Genomic DNA, 27,005 nt, shown 5'->3' with positions numbered 1-27,005 from the left:
CTGTACCCATCAGGCTAGATGACTTCAGATTAAACCGTCTAATTAGTATCAGCCAGTGTATTCTACAACGCTTTGGGGTGGAAGACAAGTGTGGCAAGATTTGTGCCCAAGGGAACTTAAATCTGATTGTTAAAGTAGTGGGTGATGCGTGCAAATCTACAATAAACAGTTCAGGACAGTCAATATTGAAGGGCCAGCTAATGCATTGGATAGAGGCTCGAAGCAATGTGCAAGTTTAAAAGGGAGGAAAGTTCATGATGATCTGGCTTGAACAAGAAAGACTTCAGGGGCGCCTGGATGGCTCGGTCAGTTAAGCGTCCGACTTCGGCTCAGGTCGTGATCTTGCGGTCCGTGAGTTCGAGCCCTCTGTCAGGCTCTGTGCTGACAGTTCAGAGCCTGGAGCCTGTTTCAGATTCTGTGTCTCCCTCTCTCTGACCCTCCCCCATTCATGCTCTGTCTCTCTCTGTCTCAAAAATAAAAAATAAACGTTAAAAAAAATTTTTTTTAAAAAGAAAGGCTTCATAGGGTGCCAGAAAGCATATTCTCAGGAGAGAAGGCATTCCAGGCAAAGTACACATAAAAAGAAGGGGAGTATGGACGTTGGCATATGTGTGTTCTTGAAGGGGTGAAGGGACTGCCTTTTTTTTTTTTTTTTGAGAGGAATATTGCGAAAAAGTAGCAAGAAATAAGATCGCCTACGTGGAGATACACCCAGATCACAAAGAATCTTGAAAAGTCTAATTAATGACTTCAGATTTTATGCAGTTGAAAATAAGGAAGGATTGAAGGCTTTCCACTGAGTAATATGATGAGAGCAGCATTTACGGAAGACTAATATGGAATCAGCACTGCAGGTAGATGGTGAGCGGAGAGTCTGGAGTTGGGACCCCAGGGAGAGGTTACCGTTAGGTAAGGAGGGTATAGAGACGGAAATCACAAGCTGGTGCAAGAACTTTTAAGTTTAAAACTTGTCTTAAATTTTAAAGAAGTCATTTTCTTTAAAAAGGGGGAAGGAAGAGTCATAGTTGGAGTACCCATTGGGCACTTAATTATATACTGTTGTATTTTTACTGTGCTAAGCTCTAAGCCCAAAGAATGTCAGTTCGATTAGGAGAAGACCCTGTGTTGTCAGGTAGGGGTTTAGTCTGGGTGACAGCAGGGCAGACAGGTGAGCAAAGGCTGGAACAGGGCTCCAGCGAGAAGAGAGCAGCACAGAGCAGAGACAGCAAAGGACTGCTTCTGCAGTCAGAAGAAGTGCTGTTTTCTTTCCAGGAAGGCAGCATGGAACTAGGAAGCCAGGCTTCCGCTCCACTCTGGGAAAGGGACGCAGCGAGGCAGTCAGAGAGGACAGAAGACGCAGGACGAGAAACAGACAAGTCATGGAAAACGTGTAAAAGCCCAGAATAGTGGAGGATCCCTGAAGTCAAGGGAGAAGAGTGGTCCACCAAGGATGGGTGGTCGATACCATTAAATTATAAGTTAGGGGCCAAGAAAGGTAAAGGCGAAAAAGAAACTCCTCTGACTGATAGACAGCCATTTAGCTAAAGCATTGGCACAGAAGTCAGATCAGAGGGAGTCGGTGAAAGATTGGAGATAACAAGGGACGTTGGTTCGGGTTGAATTCTTTTCTAAAACGACACCAGAGGGCCCGCACAACAACAAAGCTGACATTCAAGACTGTTTGAGAGCGGGGCACCTGGGTGGCTCAGTCAGTTGAGCGTTCGACTTCGGCTCAGGTCATGATCTCACAGCTCGTGAGTTCGAGCCCCGCATTGGGCTCTGTGCTGACGGCTCAGAGCCTGGAGCCTGTTTCAGGTTCCATGTCTCCCTCTTTCTCTCTCTCAGCCCCTCCCCCATTCACACTCTGTCTCTCTCAAAAATAAATAAACATTTAAAAAAAATTTTTTTTTTAATGTTTGAGAGCTACCCTGATTTTACAGGAAGGTAGTAAACTCTGGAGGCAGGTAGTATGGGCTCTAACTCAGTTTTGCCACAAGATTCCTCACCTCCCCAGTTCTTTATCACCTCACCTACTTAAAAAAAATTTTTAACATGTATTTATTTTCAAGAGACAGAGAGAGACAGAGTGCGAGTGGAGGAGGGGCAGAGAGAGAGGCAGGCTCCAGGCTCTGAGCTGTCAGCACAGAGCTTGATGTGGGGCTTGAACTCATGAACCATGAGATCATGACCTGAGCCGAAGTTGGATGCTTAACCGACTGAGCCACCCAGGTGCCCCATCATTTCATCTTTTTAAAAACAAGTGAAGCAGCTCCTGGGTAGCTCAGTTGTTTAAGTGTCCAACTCTTGATTTCAGCTCAGGTCATGATCCCTGGATCATGGACTTATGCCCCGAGTGGGTCCCTTGCTGAGCTTGGAGCCAGCTTGGGATGCTCTCTCTCCTCTTTCTCTGCCCCTCCTCCATTCCCCCCAAAATAAATAAATAAGCTTTAAAAAAAAAGTGAAGAAAATCAAATAATCATACTTCTTTTGCAAGGTTATTTTGAGGACAAAGATAATGAATGCTGGAGTGTCCAGCACTGTGTCTGAAATGCAACTTAAAAACAAATTTATTCCCCCTCCCCAAGCTTGTGTAATTCCGGATGGGCATGCTGGCTGTGGAATCACCTTTCCTTAAAATATTAAAGATAATTGGGGCGCCTGGGTGGTGCAGTCGGTTAAGCGTCCGACTTCAGCCAGGTCACGATCTCGTGGTCCGTGAGTTTGAGCCCCGTGTCAGGCTCTGGGCTGATGGCTCAGAGCCTAGAGCCTGTTTCCGATTCTGTGTCTCCCTCTCTCTCTGCCCCTCCCCCGTTCATGCTCTGTCTCTCTCTGTCCCAAAAATAAATAAACGTTGAAAAAAAAATATTAAAGATAATTGATTTACGTAGAAATTATTATAGGTGTAAATTCATGTAGGGTGTTTTGGGTGTGGTCCTGCTAGGACAACAGTCAATTGACCTTCTTCTCATCATTTTCTGAGTGTGATTTGATACTGTTATTAAAGCAACTAGCAATTTTCTGAATTTCTTCAAGTTATTTGGGAGAAAAATAGCAATATCAAAAACAAGAAGTTACCATCTAGCTTAAATATAAAATGTCCTTTCCTCCCATTCCTTTTTTTTTTTTTTTAAGAAATTCTGTTCAGGTCTACTCTTGCTTTCCTTCTTAGGAAAGCAATGTCCCTGTACTGGCAACTTTTCCAGCTTTTACTAAACTGGCAGATCAAAGAACATTGGTTGGAATGTGGAGTCTTGGAGGTATCTTTGTTAAAGCGACTCTCTGTGATAAATGGGGCATTTGATTCCTTGTGGAATGTTTCTTAGATATTATAATCAAATCACTTTTTAGAAAAGCTAATTTAATTCATTTCCGTAGGTAGATATACAAGTGAAAATGTGGTGATTCCATCATTCATTCATAATTATATCATTATTGCTTTTTTTATTAAAATTTTTTTAATGTTTATTTATTTTTGAGAGAGAGAGACAGAGACAGAGTGTGAGCAGGGTAGGGGCAGAGAGAGAGGGAGACACAGATTCCAAAGCAGGCTCCAGGCTCTGAGCTGTCAGCACAGAGCCCAACGTGGGGCTTGAACTCACAGACTGAGAGATCATGACCTGAGCTGAAGCCAGATGCCCGACTGACTGAGCCACCCAGGCTCCCTATCACTCTTGCTTTTGAAAGGTTTGATTCGGGAAGTTACTAAGATAGTTGCAGTACATCGTGACGGTGTGTTTCACTGAACGTGTCTGTTGAAATTAACATCACATCACATCCATTCCATTAAGAGTCACGTGGCATAAGTATGTGCCGGGCATCCCACACCGTCGTTAAGGAGGGATAAAGTTAGGGTTCCTCGAGGAACTGTCAGCAAAAAAGGAGGAGACTGACACATAAGCATATAAATTATCGTACAGTGTGACAAAAACAATAGATACGAACCGCGAACAGAAGTAGAGAAGAAGGTATGATTGACGTCATTTTGGGGTTTGGGAAAGGCTTCCTCTGTGCGGTGGCTGAGCTGAGTTTTGGAGGAATATCACAGAGGAGCACTTCCTGTTCAACCTAATCTGCCCATTTGAACATCCAGTATTTCATAGTGCTTACTTGACCATCTGAAGTCAAGGTCATGTACGCTATAGCCTACCCATATCCATAGCTTCAGAAACTTAATATTAACATACTAAATGCAATGAAAAAGGAGGAATAAAAGGAAAGTATATAAAAATAGGGCACACTTAAATACGTAAATGCTGATACAACTACCTTATGTCACATGATAAAGTCGTCAAGATTCTTCTATGTGGCATCATGGCAAATGCAAAAGCATAAATCTAAACTAATATGGGGGGGCTTGTATTTGCAACTTAAGTGCCGTTAACATCACCATCTGCAATATGAATTTCCAAGAAAGTGGAAAAACTCAAAGAAAATAGTTCCAAACAAAACAAAGTCGAGTCCTCCTTCCACCGACACAGTAATTGCATTATGCAAAATGTTTTTGTGTTTATATAGAGAGCGGAGTTAGGTTCCAGGGTCACACAATAATGAACAGTTTTGTTACAGAAATGTCTGGCAGAACATTGAAAAGTTTTGTGGGACAGAATCAGTCTTCACTTTGCAAAGCTGTGCCGTGAATTGCAGCATGGGATTCTGCAAGGTGGCTTCTAAACACTGAATGCCAGTCATAGCCCCAAATTATTGTGATGACCCCCAAAACAAGACACTTTTGCAAAAAAATGCTCTCTGGGAGATGATACAGCCCCCACTGAGAACCTCTGCCTTAACCCACTGGGCTTAACCATTCAGTCTGTGGTCAGACAGTGTGGGGAGATCTGTACTCTATCAAGGCATCAGGTTCCAATAAATGTTTATTTGAGTACCTACTACATTCCAGACACTGCTCTAAGCACTGGAAAAAACACTGAGTTAAAATTAATAACAATAATAATAATAACAATACTATAAAATTCCCATATTTGCAGAGCTGATGCTAATCACTGCTTCTTGCGGCTCTTCCCGAGACCCCTGGGACAAATCTAACATTTTTCCCGATAATGTTTTGAAATGAATCAGTGTTCAACCCCAAATCTGAAAAATCCCTCTGTTCTCTTCCCATCCCAAATTATGCCCAGGCGTGTTGCCCAGCAGACTCTAACAGAAGTTTCTCAATAAAACCAAAGAATTCATGAACATACTCTAAGATGGCGATGTAGGGATGCTCCAAATAAGAATATACAAACCCTCCTCCTGCGGTCAAATTCACAAGAAAATATTAAAGATAAAGTCCTAAGGAAGTCCAGGTCTAAAATTATGAGGACATTAAATTTGAAAAGAATTAAAGTGCTCTGTTGCCCTTCTTGTCTTATTGCCCTTTTGCATTCAGAGTTCACAGAAATTAAAATCCAAAAGTTGCCTTCCCCACTTTCTCCTGCCGCTCAAATTACCAGCTGGATGAAGTGCAGGGGCTGGCACTCGTTGTAGTCAGAGGCTACCTTCCACCAACTTGTGGGAGCAGTTCCTTCAGGATCTTAAGTAGATGCACCTAGGCTCCACTATCAGAGTTTTTTTTTTTTTAAGTTCTTAGTTTATTAATCTTCTCATGAAAAATCTGCACAAACGCCAGATAGTCCCTGAAGCGTCTTTACTCCTTCTGTTGTCCAATCTCCAGCTCACTTTCTGCCAGCGCCAACATTAGCTTTTGCAGTTCCCCTGACTGTCTTCATTCGGTTCTTGTGTTCCTTCTGCTGTTTTCTCGACGTCTTTTTCCTCTCATACAGGCCATGTCGTGCAAGTCTATGTTTGGGTTCATTTTTCTTGGCATAATCCAAGGAATCATAAATCATGCCAAAGCCAGTTGTCTTGCCACCTCCAAAATGGGTTCTGAATCCAAATACAAAGATGACATCTGGTGTGGTCTTGTACATTTTGGCTAGGTTGTCCCGAATTTCTGTCTTAGGTACTGTTGCCTTTCCGGGGTGAAGAACATCGATGACCATCTGTTTCCGCTGAAGTAGTCGGTTGGTCATGAACTTCCTGGTCCGGATAGTTACTGTGTCATTCATGATGGCGGTCGAGCTTTAGGCAGCCAGGGAGGAAAGAAGAGTCCACTATCAGAGTTTTAACAGCTGAGAAAACACAAAATCCTTCTGAGCACTTACCTACATCTATAAAACTTAGAGCCTAACTCAAGCTCCAGGCCTATAGGAGTTATGCCAGTTGGTGGGTCCCCTCCTACCCCCAGAATGCAATTTATAGCAGCATGTGGTTGTGCAGGCCTTCAGGGCATGGTCCTCAGGGCACCATTTACATCCCAGTCTGTATGACGCCCCATCTCCACTATTGCACGGTACACCTCACCCAACACACTCTGGAGCCACCCTGCAGAAGTCCTCCGCGGAGATCCAGTGTTATCAGGGGACAAGGGAGCAGGTGCAGACAATGTCAGCTTTGGGTGCACGGGAGTCCGGGAGCCCATGTAAGTTGTCCAGAAGCCACGAGCTATCTATTCAACTCAATTCCAAGAGATCTTCCTGTGGCAGTGACAGCAGCTCGGGGCCAGGCACTGTGTGATCTCTGTCCATCACATTTACTGGTTATCTATTCAGGACCCAAATCAGATCCTAGAACTCCTACAGGAGAAGCCGCAAACTCTCGTGAGACAAATGGAACTTTACAGTCGTGTCCCATGTACCTGCTTAACCCCACGTGCACTGAGCGATTGTTGAGACACGGCTTGCCTTTCACATCTTCTGTGGCCCCCCACACCGTGGTCCATCCAGATGGGATGATGCCCTTCTTCTTCTTTAGGCCCAGGAGGTCTCTACCTACTTTTAAACACTAGTTCAAATGTCTGTCTGAGGTATTTCCCGACTCCATCATTTACTCTAGGACTCATTTTTCTTTATTTTATATAACTGACACGCACACAAATAGATATGTATATTCAATGTATGGATCTCTCTAATTAGTTAGCATCAGTCAGTAAATTGAATGTATGGAAAGTGCCTTAGACATCCTCATATACATAGGATCTGGCATACGGTATGTAGAATAAAAATGCTGGTACGAATGTGATAGTAAATGTGGCATCCATTGTAATAACATTTTAACTTGTTTACCAGAAAAGGTACATTACCTAAAACTTGGCAAATCTGCTGTGTTCTAAAACGAGAGGGATCAGATTATCCATCTAAATTTACCAAATTCACATGTAAGTGGGAGAAACAGTGCCACCTAGTGGTAAATTTATTTTCTGTTTATTTTAAATTATTTCTATCTTCTATATTCCCAGCATTTTCAAATAATGTCTGTGGTCACGGCTATTCTGAAGTTTATAGCACATCATAGTTGTGTTATAAATTCAATGTTTGGCTATACACACTCATACGTGTTTTGGAAATACCGTGAAGATTATTCAGCTGGAGAAATCTGTTTTCTGGTAACACACTTGAAGAGAATTCAGGCGTCCACTATTTGGACAGGTGTCTGTTGAAGAAGGTTCCTCAAGGCTGGGAGTTGTTCTGGCTGCTGGCGACACCGCAGTGTATGATCAGTCTTCCCACCCACGGGACTTATGTTCTTTTGTTTTATTTTTTTTTAATTTTTTTAAATGTTTATTTCTGAGAGACAGAGAGAGAGAGAGACAGAGTGAGAGCTGGAGAAGGGCAGAGAGAGAGGGAAACGCAGAATGTGAAGCAGGTTCCAGGCTCCGAGCTGTCAGCACAGAGCCTGACGTGGAGCTCGAACCCACAAACTGGGAGATCGTGACCCGAGCCAAAATTGGATGCTTAACTGACTGAGCCACCCAGGCGCCCTGGGACTTATGTTCTTATTGGAAGAGAGACCAGGAAAAGTAAATAAGCAACAAATAAGATGCCTTTTGAATAGGAAGATGTTGGGGGCCAGGCAACATTAGATGGGATGGGTCCTTCTGAGGAGGTGACATTTGAGCTGAGACCATATGACAAGGGGGAGGGGGGTGCCCAATTCCGGAGCTTACAGACCTTACAGCCTCACAGAGACCCTCCTGGCAGGAGAAGGTATGAGAATAGGGCAGGGAGTGGGGCCCTGGAACAAGCAACCGGCCACTCCAGGTAGGGGCTTGCAGACCCCCATAAAGACATGGGGTTTCACGTCAGGTGCAGTGGGAACCCACTGGAGCGTTTAAGGCCGAGCAGGAGTGTAATCTGGTTTAAGTCTGCAAACACTCAGCCGTCAGCTCTGCAGACGGTACTGTGGTTGCTTGGTGGAAACGGATGTCTTAGGAAGATGTTACCATAACCAAGGTGGAGGACGATGGTGGTCATAACGGGGAGGAGCCCTCTGGGGTGGATGTTGAAGGTAGAGTGGAAGCGATGTGGGGCAGGAGGGGTGAGAGAAAGGAATCAAGGACGACTAAAGTCTCAGGCCTGAGCAGATTAGTGGTATCAAGAAGACGGGGAGGATAGGTTTGGGAGGGGTGTGTAGTGGAGAGAGGAACCAAAGCATTACTCATTTATTAGACACTTACTGGGTGCCTTTTATGTGCCAGACACTTCTAAAAACTAGGGACGGGGTGCCTGGGTGGCTCAGTCGGTTAAGTATCCGACTTCGGCTGAGGTCATGATCTTACAGTTAGTGAGTTCGAGCTCCCTGTCTCCCTCTCTCTCTCTCTCTCTGCCTCTCCCCCACTGGCTCACGCTCTCTCAAAATAAATAAAATAAACTTTAAAAACTAGGGACATGGCAGGGCACAGAACAGACAGCAACCTCTGCTTTCATGAACCTGCATTGTCTTCAGAGTGGAAGACAATCACTAAGTGATATATGTAGTATGTAAAGATAATGCGCGCTCTAAATGAAGAATCAAACAGGAAGTAAGAAAGGGAATTTGGGGAGAGTTGACATTTTAAGTAGGGTGGTCAGGGAAGGCCTGAGTGAGTCAGTGATACTCGAGTAAAGACGTGAAGGAATGAAGGAGAGCAAACCATATGCGTGTATAGGAGAAGAATGTTCCAGCAGAGGGAACAACAAACTCAACAGCCATGAAGCAACAGTGTGCTGCAGAGAGAATGACATGGGGACAGTAAGGCGGCAGGGGTGGTGTGGACAGCAGATTCTCTCAGGCCTTAAAGGCCACCGTGTTGGCTTTGGCTTTTATAGTGAGTGACTGGGGAGCAGGTAGGAGAGGTTTTAGCAGTGCCCGGGGCTGACTTAACATTTTAACTGTATCCTCTGGGGGGGTGCCTGGCTGGCTCAGTCGGACTCTTGATCCGTGCGACTCTTGATCTCGGGGTTGTGAGTTGGAGCCCCACATTGGGTGTAGCGATTACTTAAATGAATAAGTCAATTTAAAAAATATAAATACATGCATACATACATACAGAACTGAATCCTCTGGCTCACATATTGAGGACAGGCTAGGGAGGGACAAGAGTGGAACCAGGGAGCCCCACACGGAAGCCACAGTGAGAACCCACGCATGCGATTTCAGGGGCTTGCACCAGAGTAGAAGAGAGAGCAACGCAGGGCAAGACAGCGAGGCGTTTGCTGGCTCTAATGACACGATAGTTTTGAATCAGGTATTACCTTTGCAGTGAGGAAAGATTTCTAGGCATCATACCAGGTTTTTACTAAAGATCATTATAATTGCACCAACTCTTTAGCAACTGTCCTTAAGCTAAAACTAGCTCTAACAACATCAGTGTAAGATTCTTAATCATGACCTGTTGTGACTCCACATCCATTTTAGTGTAAAACTTGCAGCTTCTTGGGGAGTAAGAGAGAACTAATGAACTATTTTTCTTTTCAGTTGTATGATGGGGATAGTGAAAATGCCAACTTGGCTGGAATGTTTTGTGGCTCCACTGTACCTGCTCCCTTTATCTCTTCTGGCAACTTCCTGACGGTTCAATTTGTCAGTGACCTAACTGTAGAACGACAAGGATTTAATGCTACTTATACCATTGTGGACAGTGAGTAAACTGAGACATTTTTAACTGTTATGAAACATATGTATATTTATGCGCTAAAAATAATGCCATGCCTATATGCAAACACAACGTTAATTACCAAACTCAATGTTCATTACCAAACTCAGTGTTAATTCCTATGTAAACTCCATGTCAGTTTCTAAACACCATGGTAATCACTCTGTGTTTCATCGGTCATACACATTTGGTACAATTCTTAGTCAAGAATATCCTAACTTCTCTATAGAATGATGTAAACAGAGTTCTTTGGGCTGGAAGGATAAGGAAGAGTGAATTTTAAATATTGTGTGTATGAAGAGATATGAGTAAAACTTGTCTTACAAGTTTTTCTTTTTTTCCCCAGTGCCTTGTGGTGGAACATATAACGCAACTTGGACCCCCCAAAGTATTTCATCACCCAATTCATCAGACCCAGAAATCCCATTTTCCACATGTACTTGGGTCCTCGAAGCCCCTCCACATCAGCAGGTCAAGATCACTGTGTGGGCATTGCAACTGCACCCACAAGACTGTGACCAGAACTACTTAGAGTTTCAGGACTCACCTGAGGTAATAATTATAGGATGCAGGACAGTGACATCTAGTGGCCTTTTCACCAGTATTTACGAAACACTTGAAGTAATGAGGGCATAATTAAATTCCCAAACTCACATATACAAAATATACAAAACCATATACAAACCCCTCTATTTTTGCCATATACAAAACCCTCTATTTAGGTGTTAAGAAACTTGCACTTGGTCTTGTAGGTGAGGAGCTCTCGAACTGCCATGTGCACAAGAAACATCTGGGTGTCTAGATAAAATTGCATGCCCCAGGGCTCCCCACCTCCCGCTCAGATACTGTTTTCCCTACATAGTGTCCAGGAACCTAAATTTTCAATGCACATCTTCAATATTCTGCCATTAGTGCTCCAAGGGCCACGCCCAGAGAAACATTTGTGCAGGAAGGGGATCTGTGTGTACGACAAACTGAAGGGGTCCATGCGGAACACAGGGAAGTCAGTTACGAGGCCGTTTGGCACCAGTCCTTTGGGACTATATTCATGGTAATATGAGAGGGAACAAAAGAAAAAGCTGTTTTAGTTAGAGAGAGAGAGAGAGAGAGAGAGAGAGAGAGAGAGAGAGAGAATTGCCCAGATGCCAAGACATTGAGAAGACAGTTGGACATAGATGCATGAATATTCACAGAAGGCCTGAAGATTTGGGTGTCATCATTATATGGGTCAGTAGCTACAATAATGCGAGTAATGAGATTATTCAGGGAGCATCTGTAAAGTGAGAAGGCATGACCAGATACCTGGGGAGAACCCCCCGGAATACCTGGATTATCTTTTAGCAGTTTGAGAAGCAGCTAATTCACCCCAGCTCATTCCCAGAGTGTCATATTCAACCCCCTGATGGCTGGCAGTTGCAGAGAATCCAATCTATCACTTCCTGAATCTTCAGGGTCCTCCTCACTATAAATCCAGGGCCCCCTCGTTTACGTATGGATCTTGGTGGGTATAGCAAAATCCAGTCTGGCTGACTCCAATTGGAGAGATCTGAGAAGAGCTGACTTCTGATCAGATACCGTATTTGCTGAATTTTCAGAAGGCAGACAGCAAGACACAGCCTAGGCTCCCACCATGGTCCGCATGCAAGGTTACCATCACTCCCCTGGTAGTGGTTTTCAGAACAAGACTCCTATTCCCTGGTGGTACCCTTCCTAGAGGGTCTTCAAGCCAAGTGGAACAAGGCCCTTTGGTTAAAGCTCTCTCAGTTTCCCATTGTTTCCTGAAGCTGAGACAATGGGGATCGGAGCAGACCACCACCTGGGTGCAGAAAGCCTACTTCCAGTGCACAGGTCAGCTCTGGATCATAACCGCAGCTGGACTGGCTTCGAATAAGACCCCGTATTTGTCATGAATGAAGGACGTCCTTTGACTGAAGGAATGAAGGAAAGAACAAAGGGTTTCAGTGTGGGTAGATTGGGAGGAGAGGTAGGAAAGTGACTGATAACTAGGAGACACTGGAACTCTCACCACGTCTGAGAGTGGCAAGACATTGGACATTCACGCAAGAATCGTGTGGCAAAGGCACCACGGCCGGCTCTGGCAGGGACCGCCACGGAGGGTGGACAGAAAGGCGCTGGTGTGGAGGAATGCAGATTACAGTGCTCAGTGGATCGTCTGTAAAGACACTGAAACCTCCATGAGTTGGGAAAGGAAGAAGGGTGCAGAGGATCAAGAGCTGAGACACCCCAAGTCTTTAATGAGGGAAAGACGCCAGAGGGAAAGTGGCTATGGTGAGAAGGGTCGGAGGAACCTTTGGCCAGAGGTGGAGACCCTCAGGGGAGAGCTGGATCTGGTCCGGGGATAGATGCACCCTGGAGAACCCCACCCACCGTCCCAGCCCCTCCCCCCCCCACTAGTCCTACTCAAGGAATGGTGGAGGATGGGGAAAGAATGACCTCCTGCAGCCCCCTGGTGGAGGCTTGGAGACCCAAGCTTCACTCAGGGCCACAAAATGGAAATGGATGGATGTATACAGGGGGCAGCTATCACTGCAGTGAGAGTTCAGAGGAGGCAGCGGGCAAGGTTAGGGAAGGACCAGCAGCAGGAGACAGTGCAGGGGAGAAACACACATCAGCAACAAGAGCTTGTGAGCAGGAGCGGGAAGCGGGCCTGTCAGTAGGCGCCCAGAAGTTAGAGGCCACAAATGTCTCAACTTCGGTGCCAGTGGCTTTTATGGAAGGATGGGTAGGCGCTGGACCCTGTTACCCTACTATCTGGAGAGGCGAGGAGGGCTGCCCGGGTTTTACAAGGGGGAAATGGGGACCTCATTGCAGGCAGGGGCTGCCTCCTGGGATTCACAGTGTGGCCAGAGTGTGGTTGGATGAGTTCAGGGTGGTGAGCTGGGAGCTAAGGGGAGGAGCGCTGGGTGGGTCTTTTTTTTTTCTTTAATTTTTGCTTATTTTTGAGAGAGAGTGGGGTGGGGGGAGGGAGAGAGAGAGCTGGGGAGGGGCAGAGAGAGAGGGAGACATAGAATCCCAAGCAGGCTCCCGGCTCTGAGCTCGACGTGGGGCTCAAACCCGTGAACCGTGAGATCATGACTCCAGCTGAAGTCAGACGCTTAACCGACTGAGCCACCCAGGTACCCCTGGGTTGGTCTCAATGGAGTTCAGGACTATGGGAAAACCCCAGCTCAACCGTGTTGAGCTCAGTCAGCCTGGGTGTGTGCAGAGCCACAGCACAGGCCTTTGGCTGTGAGGCTGCATGAGGGAGAAAGGGTCTTGTCCTTTGTGTCTGTCTCCTGGTTTCAGCAAAAGCTTGGCTTCCCCCTAGCACCCCTCGGGGAGTGTGAGACTTTTGTGGATTCCAAGACCAGCGTGAGCCTGGGTGCAGCAGGATTGGAACACTGTAACTAGTTTCTGTGGGTGAATATTGAGGCCACCCTTTAATGTGCATTCGATTTCTGTTAAGGTCTATTCTCTTTTGAAACTCAATCTAGTGTGATTTGGCTTTCATTTCATTTCAGAGCGATGGAAATCCAGGAATTCAGTTCTGTGGCAGAAATGCTTCGGCTGTACCGACGTTCTATTCTTCTGCGAGTACGGCAATTGTCGTTTTCAAATCCGAACTTCTCGACAGAAACTCCAGAGTGGGTTTCACGTATCAGATTGCAGGTGAGCCGTGGAACTTTGTCTGTTATTCAGAAAACCTGCCACCATCCCAATTCCTGCTAGAATGGACTCCTGTGAGCAAATTTGGGTCTGTTACCATAAACCATGTCTACAACGAGGTAAGAAATTTTAACTAGAAGCCAGGCCCACGTCCGCAGATGACTAAAGCTGGTTTCTGAGGAGGTAAAGTGAAAATAACACTAATTAAAATGTTTAGAATGCCAGCATATTTTTCAAATCCATGTAGTTAATTTAATTTAAATGTATACTAGTTATTTTATTAATTATCCACTTGGCCACAAATAGAAATCACTGTGTCTTAACGAAATTATTTTGTAAAAAACAAAAAAACAAAAAACAACAAGTCTTGAAAGGGCTATTTGACTACAGTAACAATTGAGAAGTTTATTTCCAGGAGAAATTATTTGATGTTCATTTCAAGCTTGATTAAAACTAAAGCTGCTTTTGATTAAAACAAACACATAGTGGGGCACCTGGGTGGCTCAGTCGGTTAAGTGTCTGACCCTTGATCTCAGCTCAGGTCTTGATCTCAGGGTCATGAGTTCAAGCCCCATGTTGGGCTCCAAACTGGGCGGGAACCGACCTAAAAACAAACCACAAACAAATAGAAAAGCTTTTGGTGGTTTTACCCAAAATGATAAGGATGAACAATTTACTGATTCTATCAGAATGAGTAACTTATCAAAGGATATAAATAGAAATCTTCATACAAAAGTCAGTCATGGTTGCAGAGTCTTTGTGCCTAAAAAAAGCCTAAACGTCAACCGACTCCACTTAAATGTGATCAGAAGAGTAGAGAGAATTCTAGAAAGTTCATCCTCAAAGGAGAATGCTCATATTTCATATTTCTCACGGGGGCGTTTTACATTAACGAGACACCACATTGCATCCGCGCTATATGCCGTTACCTCACTTCCTATGACCCCAGTTATCCCAAAGGTGAGAGGGTTGAAATAGCTTTTTTCTCTAAAGTGTGTTCAAAAATAATAATCTTGAATTCTGTCAGGTTGAAAGAACACTAAAAGTTGGGATGCCTACATTAATTGAGATTTTTTTTTCTCTAAGGTTGCAACAGAGAGTATAACAAGGCATTTGGCAATCTCAAGAGTCCGGGATGGCCAGATAATTATAACAATAACATGGATTGCACTGTTACTCTCACGGCCCCTCAGAACCACACCATTTCCCTCTTTTTTCATTCATTTGGCATCGAGGACTCAAGTGAATGCACGCACGATTTCTTGGAGGTAATGTACATTTGATCGCATCTAACAGAACTATTTAAAAGATGGATCACTGAAGATTTTTCCCCTCTTTCCCTGCTACTTCTAATCTTGGATCCCTTGCTTGTTCATGATTATTCATTATTCTTCCATCCCATAAATATTTACCAAGCATCCTTCTAGGTACAGGCACCGGAAATCCAGTAGGGAACAAGACATAGGCAGGGCCCCCGAGGCTCAGAGTCCATGGGAAAGACAGATAGGAAAGAGTCAATTCCCTCACACCTGGAAAGGACTAACAGAATCAGCACGGTCAGCAGACCTAATGCAGTTTGGGGAAGAGAAGCTTCTGGGTGGAGGGAGGCGATGTGTGGGTTTAGAGAGAACCGGCAAGGACCTGGAGGAAGCAGAGCCACGCTCCTGGGGCGGGGGCTGGCACTTTTGTGATTCTTCAGCAGCACCATGCGAACACCCTCTGCATTCCTTCTGCCCTGCACCACCTACACTCAGTGAGAAGACCCATTACATTGTTGTTCACAGGAAGATGAGCCCATTACCAGCACAGACAGCGCATGGAGCACAGTGCCTGTATTTTACCATGAAAACCCCAGAGCTCACGCGGGTGTTCTTTGCACACTCTTTTGGAAATGTATTCATTCTTAGGGAGCAGACTAAGGTGAAACCTGAGACTTGTATATACAAAATGCTGAATTCCTCCATGAAATGAATTTGAATCCAAATCTTACCCGAAGTTGCTCTAAATGGGCTTTGTTTCATGTAAACAAGAGTCTTCTGTAAGGTTTCCAAGCAGTTTATTTGCTCCTCTACATCTGTTAAGGAGTTTTATTATTCTGGGAAGCTCTCTATAGAACTAATCCAAATCTTTTGTTAATGAACATTCTGTTTTTCTTTGAGAGAGAGAGAGAGAGAGAGAGAGAGAGAGAGTCAGAGCAAGAGCAGGGGAGAGGGGCAGAGAGAAAGAGAATGTTAAGCAGGTTCCACGCTCAGTGTGGAGCTCGACACGGGGCTCGATCCCACTATCCTGGGATCATGACCTGACCCGAAATCGAGCGTCCGACGCTCAACCAACTGAGCCACAAAGGTGCCCCTTGCTAGTGAATATTCTGCATCTATAGTGTAGCAAGTGCTGGAAGGAAGCCTGGCCCTTTATCATGGCGAATATACTTGTCATGGTAGGAAATGAGGAGGAGCTGAATGTAGCAGGGAGGAAATGAGAGAACCGCGGTATTGTTTGCATCAATCAGGGCATTAAACGCAGACCTTTGTGCCTCACCCCCTTCTGTGAAGTGTGAGGCAGAAGCCAGAGGAGGGGATACAGAGAAAGGACAGAATAATCCCGCCCGTTCAGAGCCACAGTGCAGCTACCCTGGGTCCACCTGAAGCCTGAGCTGACCGTCAGTGGCTGCAGTTAACAGTCGCCATTTTCCTCTGGATGCTGGGACGTGCAGGCTAGCTCTCCAGCACCAGAGGTGGGAACTACTCCTCCTGGCTGCCCTTCCTATCCCATGGAAGTTGGTTTGAAACTTCCTGTCCGGTAAGCAAAGACAGGAAACTGCAAGTGTGGCCCGTAAAGTGTAGCCAAGTCTGGTTTTTGATGGCAAGACCGTAGCAGGGCTTATCGGCAGCCGTAACGGCAAACCTCCCCATCCCATTGACGTTAACCACGGCAGGAACAGAAACTTCCTGGTGAGGATTCGGACCGTGTTACTACCACACAAAAGCCAAGCTCTGGACCACATTTGGAATCTGCGTTTGTTTTTAGTGCCTTCATCCCCCCTTTTCAGGATCGTCTGCAGGCTCAGGGATGCCTCTTGCTCCCATTGCCCCATCCCCCCTCTACAGAGATAAATGAATAGGATGCTAGTGGGACTTGAGATCGAACTTACACTCTCAGAGCACAGCCTTCTCAAACAGGGCCCAGAGGAAAGAGACCCAAAGGGAAGAAGAGAGTGGTAGGGGTGCCCGGGTGGCTCAGTCGGCTGGGTGTTTGACTTCAGCTCAGGTCATGGCCTCACGGTCCCTGAGTTGGAGCCCCGCGTTGGGCTCTCCACTCTCGGTGCAGAGCTCACTTTAGATCCTCTGTCCTCCTCTCTCTCTGCCCCTCTCCCGCTGTGCTCTCTTTCAAAAATAAATAAACATAAAAAAAAAAAGAATAGAGTGGTAGCAGGTCTGACCTTCCAGCATTCTTGAATATGGCAGCCTTCTCTGAATGCAGGTAGTTCACTGGCTATGCCAACTATGGCAAGGCCACTCAGCAGCATAATCCAAAAAGGACAAAAAGGCACTGTTTTCTCCCACTGGCTACTGCATAGACCTAAAAAGAATCTCGGTTTAGATCAACACCAAGACTAACCATTGTGCCTCTTATGACTTAAGACAGCCAGCAATTAGCCAAATGCTAAACTATGAAATTATAAAGGCAACGGAGGAACTTCCAAGAATTTTGAATACATATGTCAGTAAAATCTCCACTCATACATGTTGAGCTGGTTCCAGCTCTCCATTGCCTGGGTAACATTTGCTTAATACTCCTCAAGAGTCTTCCTCCGAATAGGGAGGCTGTGAATGCGCAGAAGGAACACTGGGAACAGAAGGTGGTCAGGTTCACTGTGGTTACCCATTCTCACACACTGACTCATTGCCATTTTTTATATGCCTCTCCTCCAAGCAGTGAATCTAAAAAAAAAAACAAAAAACAAAAACAAAAAACTATTCAGCTTCAGAATGTTTTTAAAATTACCTAAGAGTCAAGTTTTATAAATTTATTGAGTTGTGTCCTTTTCCTATGCAGAAATTCCTTGGTTTTGGACTTTATTATACGTCCTACATTGATTTTTTTTCATAGCCCCTTCGTAGCCAAGCAATTTTCAAAGGGAAAAAACCATACACACGGTATAATGAAAAAAGTACAATAGAAGCGACTGGAAACGGAGCAGGCAATATCCCCCTCCAATCTTTTGGAAATTTCACAGATATTTCTGAATTCAAATGCAAATGGTTTTTGATCTACAAACTGGATGTTTCTCTCCTTTGTAAGAGAACGTGACTTCTGGGTGTATGTTCAGAAAACTCTTCATTCTTAAGTACACAAAAAGACAAAGCTTTTCCAAAAGAGGTTGTCACTCAGATGGTCTCATGTCTCAGTGGATGGCAACGGCAAGTCAGAGAAAGAAGAATAAAATGCTTAGGTATAATAATTAATGGCTCATTTTTCAAGGTAAGAAACGGCAGTGACAGCAGCTCGCCCTTACTGGGCACATACTGTGGAACCCTGCAGCCAAATCCTATCTTTTCTCAAAACAATGAACTGTACCTACGGTTTAAGAGTGATGGTGCAACTTCCGGTCTTGGATATGAAATTGTCTGGACCTCATCACCCTCTGGTAAGACACTTGCACTTTGTAAGGGAAATTGATGCAAGGGAGGAAAAACTTGGAGGGGGGGTGGTGTCTCATAAAAAAGGACAATTAAAAGTGACCTTACCTCTTAGCCATCTGTATACTGTATTGTTTTCCAACAAATATAGAGATTTTTGTTAACAATGACAGTACAGATATCCTTTTTAATTCTACTCTCACTCATTATTTCTACATTACATGTTTCTTGTAATATGAAGAGATACAGAAAGAGTACAGATATATGAATATATATACATATAAAACATAGATATGATATACATTTTTAAATTCCTTTATAAATTCTGATTTTGCCATATTTTTAACTTTCGGTTTGATTATCAAGGTAGTTCTCTGAGAATTAAAAAAAAAATGTGTACCTAAAGCCAAATTACTTACACATACTTGGGTGTAAGTAAACAGCTGTGCCTTTGATAGCACCAGTCATTTTTCAGCAGTCCCGGGGGTGAAAGTGCATTTTTTCAGGGAAGTCAAGTAACTTCCTGCATGTTTTGTTGGTTGGTTATCAAGTAACTGAAGGAAATTTAAGTCATGTTAATATATTTCACTCAAGAGAGGAGGAGTATCTTTATGAGAAGTCCCGTTGAGGTATTTCAAAACATCTAAAAATTTCCAAGTAAGAATGATAAAAATGACTTAAATATACTGAGGGACAAGAAATAACTTAAATCTTGGCAGCTAAAGATGCTTACACATGATCTCCGATGCCCTGATTTTGCAGCGGAGGAAATAAAAATGAGGTTAATGAGTTTTCCAGAATGCACAGCAAGATTTTGGCAAAAGCAAGACCAAACCTCCAGGGGTCAGACACCCAGCCCAGCGCCATTTAATCTTACCGTGAGGTTTCTTTCTGTTCAGTGGGATGTCTGGGTGCCCAGGGTATCTGGTCTAAATAATGACAGCATTTGCAAATTAACACCAGTACTTACAGGGCTCTGTTTTTGAGTATGTGAATCTCGGTACTGTCAGTTATAAGCCCAGGAAAGTCATTTTACAATTAAATAATTATTGTCAAAACCTACAAGGATACAGTCTTTCAGGTCAGCCCTGGAATTCCACTTTTAATTTTACTTCACTTCCGTCATTATCATCAACTTGCTGCATATGGAGAGCCCTACGCCATCAAAAGTACACAACAACTTTAATTACTCTCGCCTACAGCTATTTTATCAAGTTCTTTGTTTTCCCAACCCACTGTTTTCAAAGAAAGGACTTAGAGGAAGTGGTCCCAAGTCATGATGTACAGGGAAAAGAATACATGGTAGGGGTGGGGGAAGGTGGGATGAGGTGGTGTTGAGGCAGTGGGAGGGATATAGCCCACAGAAGGAACTGGAAAGGGCTTTCTGCCACCTCTGTTCTTGCAGAGTGTCTCAGCACCTTGAGAAAATTGCAACCGTCTTCCTGCCTCACAAGGAGATGGTTTCCACTTTGTTGAATATAACGGCCTGTGTTGGTTTCCTTGTAGGCTGTGGTGGAGCTCTTTACGGACACAGAGGCTCCTTCACCAGCCCTGGCTACCCGGGAACTTACCCAAACAACACTCACTGTGAATGGACCATCATTGCTCCTGCTGGCAGACCTGTCACGGTCGGCTTTTACTTTGTCAGCATTGATGATCCCGGAGACTGTGTCCAGAACTATCTCATACTCTACAATGGACCAGATGCTAATTCTCCAGCCTCTGGACCATACTGTGGGGCAGTGAGTAAAACAAACATTTTAAAATTCCCATTTATTATTTTTAAATAACTTAACTGTACACTTTTAAAGGCAGACACATGCAAAGTACAAAGCACAAGTCTTTTGCAAATTTCAGCAGTTTCCAGATTTTCCTTTCTATTTGGGGAGCACGAGTGCCACCTAGTGGGCATTGCGTTAAATTAATAGTAATAGTTCCCAGACTCCACTGCATCACAATCGCTTTGTGCAGTCATGTAGGGGTCCAGACTTCCAGTGCTCACTCCCATCCACTGAACCAGAATTTCTAGGACAGGGGCTGTTGTACGTTGTTTTTTAAAAGCTCCATACGTGATTTCAATGCACTTCCCAGGGTTGAATACCCATATTGTTTTCTCCATGAATACAACTACAGACCATTTGGACACCTGACTCCATTTTATCTACTTCTTGTTGAAAATCGTAGGAATTCTTTGAAGAAATAAATAGAGATGTTGAAAATGGGTCTAGTAACTAGTAGTTGTTCTTGTAAAGTTCTGGTGTGATAGATCTCCCTTAAACGTCAAGATAGGATTCTGACAGGGACTCAATTTTGCTTGCGTCTGTCCTCGCCACCTTCTTGTTTTATGTGAAAGTAGATACAGAGCTTTCCAGTAAGGGAAATGTGACCACAGTAGAGAGAATATCAGTTCTTGCCATTCTGCTCTTTATTTATTAGCCTTGCCAATTAATTAGGCAGTGAACTACAGCAGCTAAAAATCTAAAGAGTTGTTGGTTTTTCTAAATTGAGATGCAATTGATATATAACATATTAGTTTCAGGTGTACGACATGAATTTTTTGTGTGTGCGTGTGACCAGAACTTTTAAGCTCTACTCTCTTAGCAACATTCAAGTAGACACTACATTCCCAGGGCTTACTTATAACTGGGAGTTTGTACCTTTTGACAACCTTCATCCATTTCACCAATCACCCACCTCCCGCCTCTGGCAACCACCGGTTTGTTCTCTATATCTGAGAATTTGGTTTTTTGTTTTCGTTTCATTTCATTTTGTTTTTTTAGATTCCACAAATTAGTGAGATCATGTAGTATTTACCTTTCTCTTTCTAACTTATTTCATTTAGTATAATGATCTCAAGGACCTTCCGTGTTGTCACAAACAGCAGGATTCCCTTCAATTTGTGGCTGGATAATACTCCCTTATCATCACATTATAAATATACAAATATATAATATTATAAATATAGATCCTATATATTTATCCATTCGTCCATTGATGGACAGTTAAATTGCTTCCACATCTTGGCTATCATAAATAATGCTGTGATGAACACAGGGGTGCAGATATCTTTTCAAGTTGGTGTTTTTGTTTTTTTCTGGATAAATTCCCAGAAGTAGAATTGCTGGGTCACATGGTAGTCCTGTTTTTAATTCTTTGAGGAATCTCCATACTGCCTTCCACAGTGGCCGCACCAATTTGCATTCCCACCAACAGTGCACGAGGGTTCCCTTTTCTCCACGTCCTCGCCAACGCTTGTTATTTCGTGTCTTTTTTATGATAGGCATTCTAACAGGTATGAAGGGATATCTCATTGTGGTTTTGATTTGCATTTTTCTGATGATTAGTGATTTTGAGCATCTTTTCACGTACTTGTTGGCCATCTGTATTCTTTGGAAAAATGACTATTCAGGTCCTATGTCCATTTTTTAAATCGGATTGTTTGTTTTTGCTATTGAGTTGAGTTCTTTATATATTTTGATTGCTTTTTAATTCTTTATGTATTTTGGATGTTAACCCCTTATCAGATACATAATTTGCAAATATTTTCTTCCATTCAGTAGATTGCCTTTTTATTTTGTTGATGGCTTCCTTTGCAGTGCAGAAGCTTTTTAGTTCGATGTAGATCCTTTAGTTTATATTTGCTTTTGTTGCCTTTGCTTTTGGTATCACATCCAAAAAATCATTGCCAAAAACCAATGTCAAGAAGCTTACTGCTTATGTGTTCTTCTAGGAGTTTCATGGTTTCTGGTCTTTAATTCATTTGGAGTTGATTTTTATGTGTGGTGTAGTTTCGTTCTATTATATGCGAATATCCATGTTTCACGGTGCCATTTATTGAAGACAGAAAAGTTATGAAAATAAACCCTAAAAGGAAACTGCAGATGTTAACAGGGGAGAGTCGTACACTTTACTGATATGATTGTTTTAGTTGGAAGAATATGTGTTTCCGTCAGAAAAATTAAAATTGTAGTACGAAGTTGGATTGGAAATTCAACTTTTATGACAATTTTATTGAGGTATAATTCACGTACCATAGAATCCATCTACTTAAAGTGTACATTCAATTGTTTTCAGTAGATTTAGAGTTATGTAGTTCAGAGTTGTCACTGCAAACAATTTTAGAACATTTCCTTTCTCCCAGAAGAAACCCTGTATCCACTACCAGTTAATCTCCATTTCCCTTTGATCCTCACCTCCCACCACCAATATTCTTTTTTGAGGTATCCATATTAATTCTTAGCAAGATTCCTTCTAGAAAAATATGCAGGTTTATGTAAATTCAACAAAATTTCTTTATGTAGTACTTTCTTCCTAGGCTAACGTTTCCAGAAAGATGCTCAAATGTGCAAAACGTGTAATTGGTTCTTTTTTTTTTTTTTCCAATTTTAGGACACGAACATAGCTCCCTTTGTGGCCTCCTCACATCGGGTCTTCGTAAAATTTCATGCAGAGTATGCACTGCGGCCATCAGCCATCCGGTTAACTTGGGACAGCTAACTATGTAACACGGTGTGGTGGCTGTACTGCAGGGCCATCGGGCATGAGCACAAGTCTGCCATCCTGATGCGGGATTCTGCCTCTGCCACTGGGAATAATCTGAATTTTGTTTTCACCAACGTATGTGTGGAATCAATATGCATACATTATATTTTTGTTTTAATATAGAATGTAGCTTCATTAGCCTTGGCTGTGCTTGTCACCCTTCCTTCTAACACTTTGAGCCGAAAAGTTCCTAAAATCCCTTATAAAGTTGGAAATGATTATGGCAAACGTGACGGAAACTGTCAAAAGTTAATGATAAAACAGGAGTATGATTTTCGCTGTGAATGTCAAATGAGGGGTAATAAACAGTAACGAATTGTATGCGATGACGCTGCACTCATTTTTAACTCATTAGCATTTAGTCCTTCACTAGCAGGTGTAGGTTTTCAAGTTGAATTTTTACATGTGGATGAAGTACGCAGATCCTTCAGAAGATGAACTATGGAGCCATGCTGCCTGCATTGACCGTTAGCCCTCCTTGCTGAAGCTTCCTTAACTTCTCTGAGCTTTCATTTACATATGTCCCACCATTGCCCATTTCTAGCTTACCAGCACTGTATGTAAAATCCTACATAGCTTAACAACGCTTTTGTAAAGTTTTCTGCTGCCTTTAACCAAACATGTTGTGCTAAATATGCAAAGTTAAGTCTTCGTAACAACATGGGACAAAGTGAAAGGAAGACGCTGTGGAATGTGTGACTTCATCCTACTCGGATAGTCAAGTTCCAGAAAAATTGCTTCTGCACAGAGTACAGAGCCACATGAATAAAACATTCTCACCTTTACAATTCCCGCTTCCTTGAACTCTGTGTTATGGGTAGATACATGACTTTCACAGACGACCTGTTATTGGCCGGAGCCGTGAATGCACCGAACGGAACCATCCAATCCACGGGGTCCTGACGAGCCGGGGAAATGGACAAAAACTCAAGATGAAGTTCCGTAGGGGGAGATACAACATTTTGCTCTTTTACCTGAAAATGAATCACAAAGGTACAGGATATAGAGAAATTTGACACTAACATGTGAAAGGACAGGAATTTTATCTGAAGGCAAGACAAACATATGCAGCTGTCAGACAGTAAAAGGATTTGATCTCAGGTTGCGTCATGAGAGTAATGATATCCACAAGAGTTATGCACAGAGAGATGCACTTTCCCAGGAGGTACATTAAAATATCTAGGAGGCACAAAGGTTTCAAGAAAACATAGGCAATATTATTGTGTAATTTTTTTAATGTTTATTTATTTTTGAGCGAGAGACAGGGAGAGAGAGAGAGAGAGAGCGAGCAGGGGAGAGGCAGAGAGAGACAGGGACACAGAATCCGAAGCAGGCTCCAGTCTCTGAGCTGTCAGCACAGAACCCAAAGCGGGGCTCTAATCTGCAAACTCTGAGATTGTGACCTGAGCCAAAGTCAGATGCTTACCTGACTGAGCCACCCAGGCACCCCATCTTTTTCTTTTAATCAGAATTGTTTTGGCTATGTAGAATCTTTTCTGGGGACTAATCTGGGGATGGTTTTTGTATTTTTATGAAAAATGAGTTCGGAATTTTTATTGGGATTGCTTTGAATCTGTAGGTTGCTTTGGGTAATACGGATGTTTTCACAATATTAGTTCTTCCAACCCAAGAACATGTGATATCTTTACATTTATTTGCGTCTTGTTCAATCTCTTTATCATTGTCTTACAGTTTTCAATGTACAGGTCTTTCACCTCCTTGGTTAAATTTATTCCTAAGTGTCTTTTTTTATTGTTTTCGATGCAGTTGTAATTGGGATTGCTTTTTTACTCTCTCAGATAGTTAGTGAATAGAAATGCAACTGATTTCTGTATGTTGATTTTGCATCCGGCTCCTTTACTGAATTCACTAATTAGTTCTAACAGTTTGTTTTCTTAGTAGAATCTTTAGGGTTTTTTATATGTAAGATCACATCATCTCCCATTAATAAGATGCATCTAATTTCCACTGGTTCTGTTTTAATTCACTTATTTATACATACTTATTGAACATTTACTACGTGACATGTACTAAGAACAACCAGGGATAAAGTAGTGAACAAGACAGCCATACATACAACTGATGTCCTCCTACTTCAAAAACCCCATTACCCACGTCCATCTTGTCTGGTTTCCTGAGCCTGTCCTGAGGCAAAATTTTTAATTTCCTTAGCTGGTGAAACTTCTATTAAGCCACCTTCCCAGATCTGGTGGTCAGGTGATAACTTTCTGGCTCCCAAACTGCATGATCACGGAGCTCCATCGGGAGCGATCAGCCCTGCACAGAGCTAACAATCAACAAGTTCACACTGGTGCAGGCCTCCTGGTTGTTAAATACCGAGATACACCCAAATGCTGCTTGCAAGCCATAAAGCGGAATCCAAAAAGCTATAACATAAAATGAATGAGTTTGAGGGGTGGGTGAGGGGAGGTCTTACTTGGAAGTTAATGGAACGTGATAGTCCACGTGGGTCTGAAGGAATACAAGCGAGTACAAATGTAAAGCAAGGGAAAGTACTACTGTTCACAACTGATCACACACCGAACTGAGAAAGTCTCATGGTTACCTTCTGACCCCATCCCACTCTAGGTGACATTGGGAACTTGAGAAGAGCAGGGCGGGGACAAGAGACAAACTCCAGTACCCACCTCGCCCCTCCGGCCTCCCCAGGATCCAGCAAACAAAGGGCTGATGCTTGGCATAGAAGGTGGCTTTAGGACCCTGTTCCAGCACGATCCGATTTCAGTTCTCCTGGTAATACCCATCCCTACCTGCTTATATCTGGCAACCCAGGACTGGGGCGAGCCAGGCTTCCACTCCTACCCGATCTCTTTCCCCTTCGAGTCTCTGTCTCCCTAAACAACTGGACCTTAGCAGGAAGAACCAACCTCATGCCTTTTAGTCTTCAAGGGTAAGTCTAGCCATTATTGGCCAGACTTACCCTTGAGGTAGCTCAGCAAGAGGCCACCACTGGCTCTTTCTGGACCCAGTGGAATATTCTGTCACTCCAGGCATTCTTGTGAATCCCTAGGGCATGGTCGGGGCCAGTGACAGTTGGGGGCTAAGAGATGTCATAATTTGCCATAATTTTCTATTACATTTCAACTCCGTTTACTGGAAGGAATTTGTTAAAAATATGCCACACACTTACCAAGGGAGTACTAACAATATTAATTATATTAAGAAAAATTAGAACTGGGATGCCTGGGTGGCTTAGTCCATTGAGCGTCTGACTCTTGATTTTGGCTTAGGTCACGATCTCATGGTTCATGGGATCAAGTCCCACATTGGGCTCCATGTTGAGAGTACAAAGTCTGCTTGGGATTCTCTCTCTCTCTCTCTCTCTCTCTCTGCCCCTCCCCTGCTCCCAGGTGCTCCCTCTCTCTCTCTCTCTCAAAATAAATAAACTTAAAAAAAACCCAAAGAATAATTAGAACAAATATCTATGTAACACTTGCCTTCTGCGAGGTGTCATTCTCATATATCACTCATTGAAATAAAACACTAAGAATGATCACCCCCATTTTACAGTTGAGAAAAATGAGGTATGAAAACTTATAAAAACTTGAGTGACAGAGCTATGATTCTAACCTTGACAACCACCCAAGAGTGTGCCTCCCATTCAGCCTGAAGCAGTAGGTGTGAACTTATTAAATATGAGATATTATTAAATATTATTATAAAGTATTTTCATAGGCCTATCAAAGTTATTAAAAAAGATTGTTATATGACCTAGAAAAAAATTTTAAATGTAATTGCTGTTAGTTTAGTAAAAAAATAGAGATTATACAACAGCACCCAAAATAATGGAAAAAAAACTTTTTACCTATGGGATTATAAATCACCCCATGGCTATCCATTTAAAGAGGAAGCTATTGGAAGAAAAATGATATATTAACTATTGGATATTTCATGAAAAATTGGTTTTTCAAATTTTAATTTGATAACTATACATAAATGTATAGAAGTCTAGAGAATAAAAAGGCATTTTTAAAATTAATGACATGTAATAATTTATGTAAATTTGCTAGTTGCCATAATCTAGTGTACCTCGTGTGGCCCAGGCATCTTCCATATCTATCTTTGATTGGAGCACTCTGTGGGCCGGGGGTGGGGGGTAGAACATTTCTCCCAATGGGAGGGAAGTATTGAAGCACAGACTGTATGTAAGCACAGAGCACTTGGCA

The 27,005-nt window shown here is 43.1% G+C and overlaps 2 protein-coding genes across 2 annotated transcripts in view; one reads left to right on the top strand and one right to left on the bottom strand.

The window, feature by feature from the left end:
• Positions 1-23,144, top strand: part of CUBN (cubilin) — a 274,477-nt gene extending 251,333 nt beyond the window's left edge. The window contains exons 61-67 of the mRNA XM_027073522.2: positions 9,793-9,955; positions 10,317-10,522; positions 13,492-13,639; positions 14,723-14,904; positions 18,119-18,284; positions 19,783-20,018; positions 22,666-23,144. Of these exons, the coding sequence (XP_026929323.2) occupies positions 9,793-9,955; positions 10,317-10,522; positions 13,492-13,639; positions 14,723-14,904; positions 18,119-18,284; positions 19,783-20,018; positions 22,666-22,773 (1,209 nt within the window). The 3' untranslated portion in view covers positions 22,774-23,144. The remainder of the gene's footprint in view (positions 1-9,792; positions 9,956-10,316; positions 10,523-13,491; positions 13,640-14,722; positions 14,905-18,118; positions 18,285-19,782; positions 20,019-22,665) is intronic.
• Positions 5,565-6,104, bottom strand: LOC106979873 (40S ribosomal protein S24-like). The gene has a single exon (XM_027073525.2). The coding sequence runs from the start codon at positions 6,063-6,065 to the stop codon at positions 5,673-5,675; it is 393 nt and encodes a 130-aa protein (XP_026929326.2). The 5' UTR covers positions 6,066-6,104; the 3' UTR covers positions 5,565-5,672.
• Positions 23,145-27,005: the final 3,861 nt, after the last annotated feature.

Source organism: Acinonyx jubatus, chromosome B4, assembly GCF_027475565.1.
Source record: "Acinonyx jubatus isolate Ajub_Pintada_27869175 chromosome B4, VMU_Ajub_asm_v1.0, whole genome shotgun sequence".
In the NCBI taxonomy this organism is placed as follows: Eukaryota; Metazoa; Chordata; class Mammalia; order Carnivora; family Felidae; genus Acinonyx; species Acinonyx jubatus.
Note: the sequence above shows the minus strand (reverse complement) of the source record. Positions and strands in the feature narration are given on the sequence as shown.

Excerpts from the sequence above, each read along its gene's own strand:
- LOC106979873 (XM_027073525.2), bottom strand. The coding sequence starts at position 6,065 with ATGAATGACACAGTAACTATCCGGACCAGGAAGTTCATGACCAACCGA.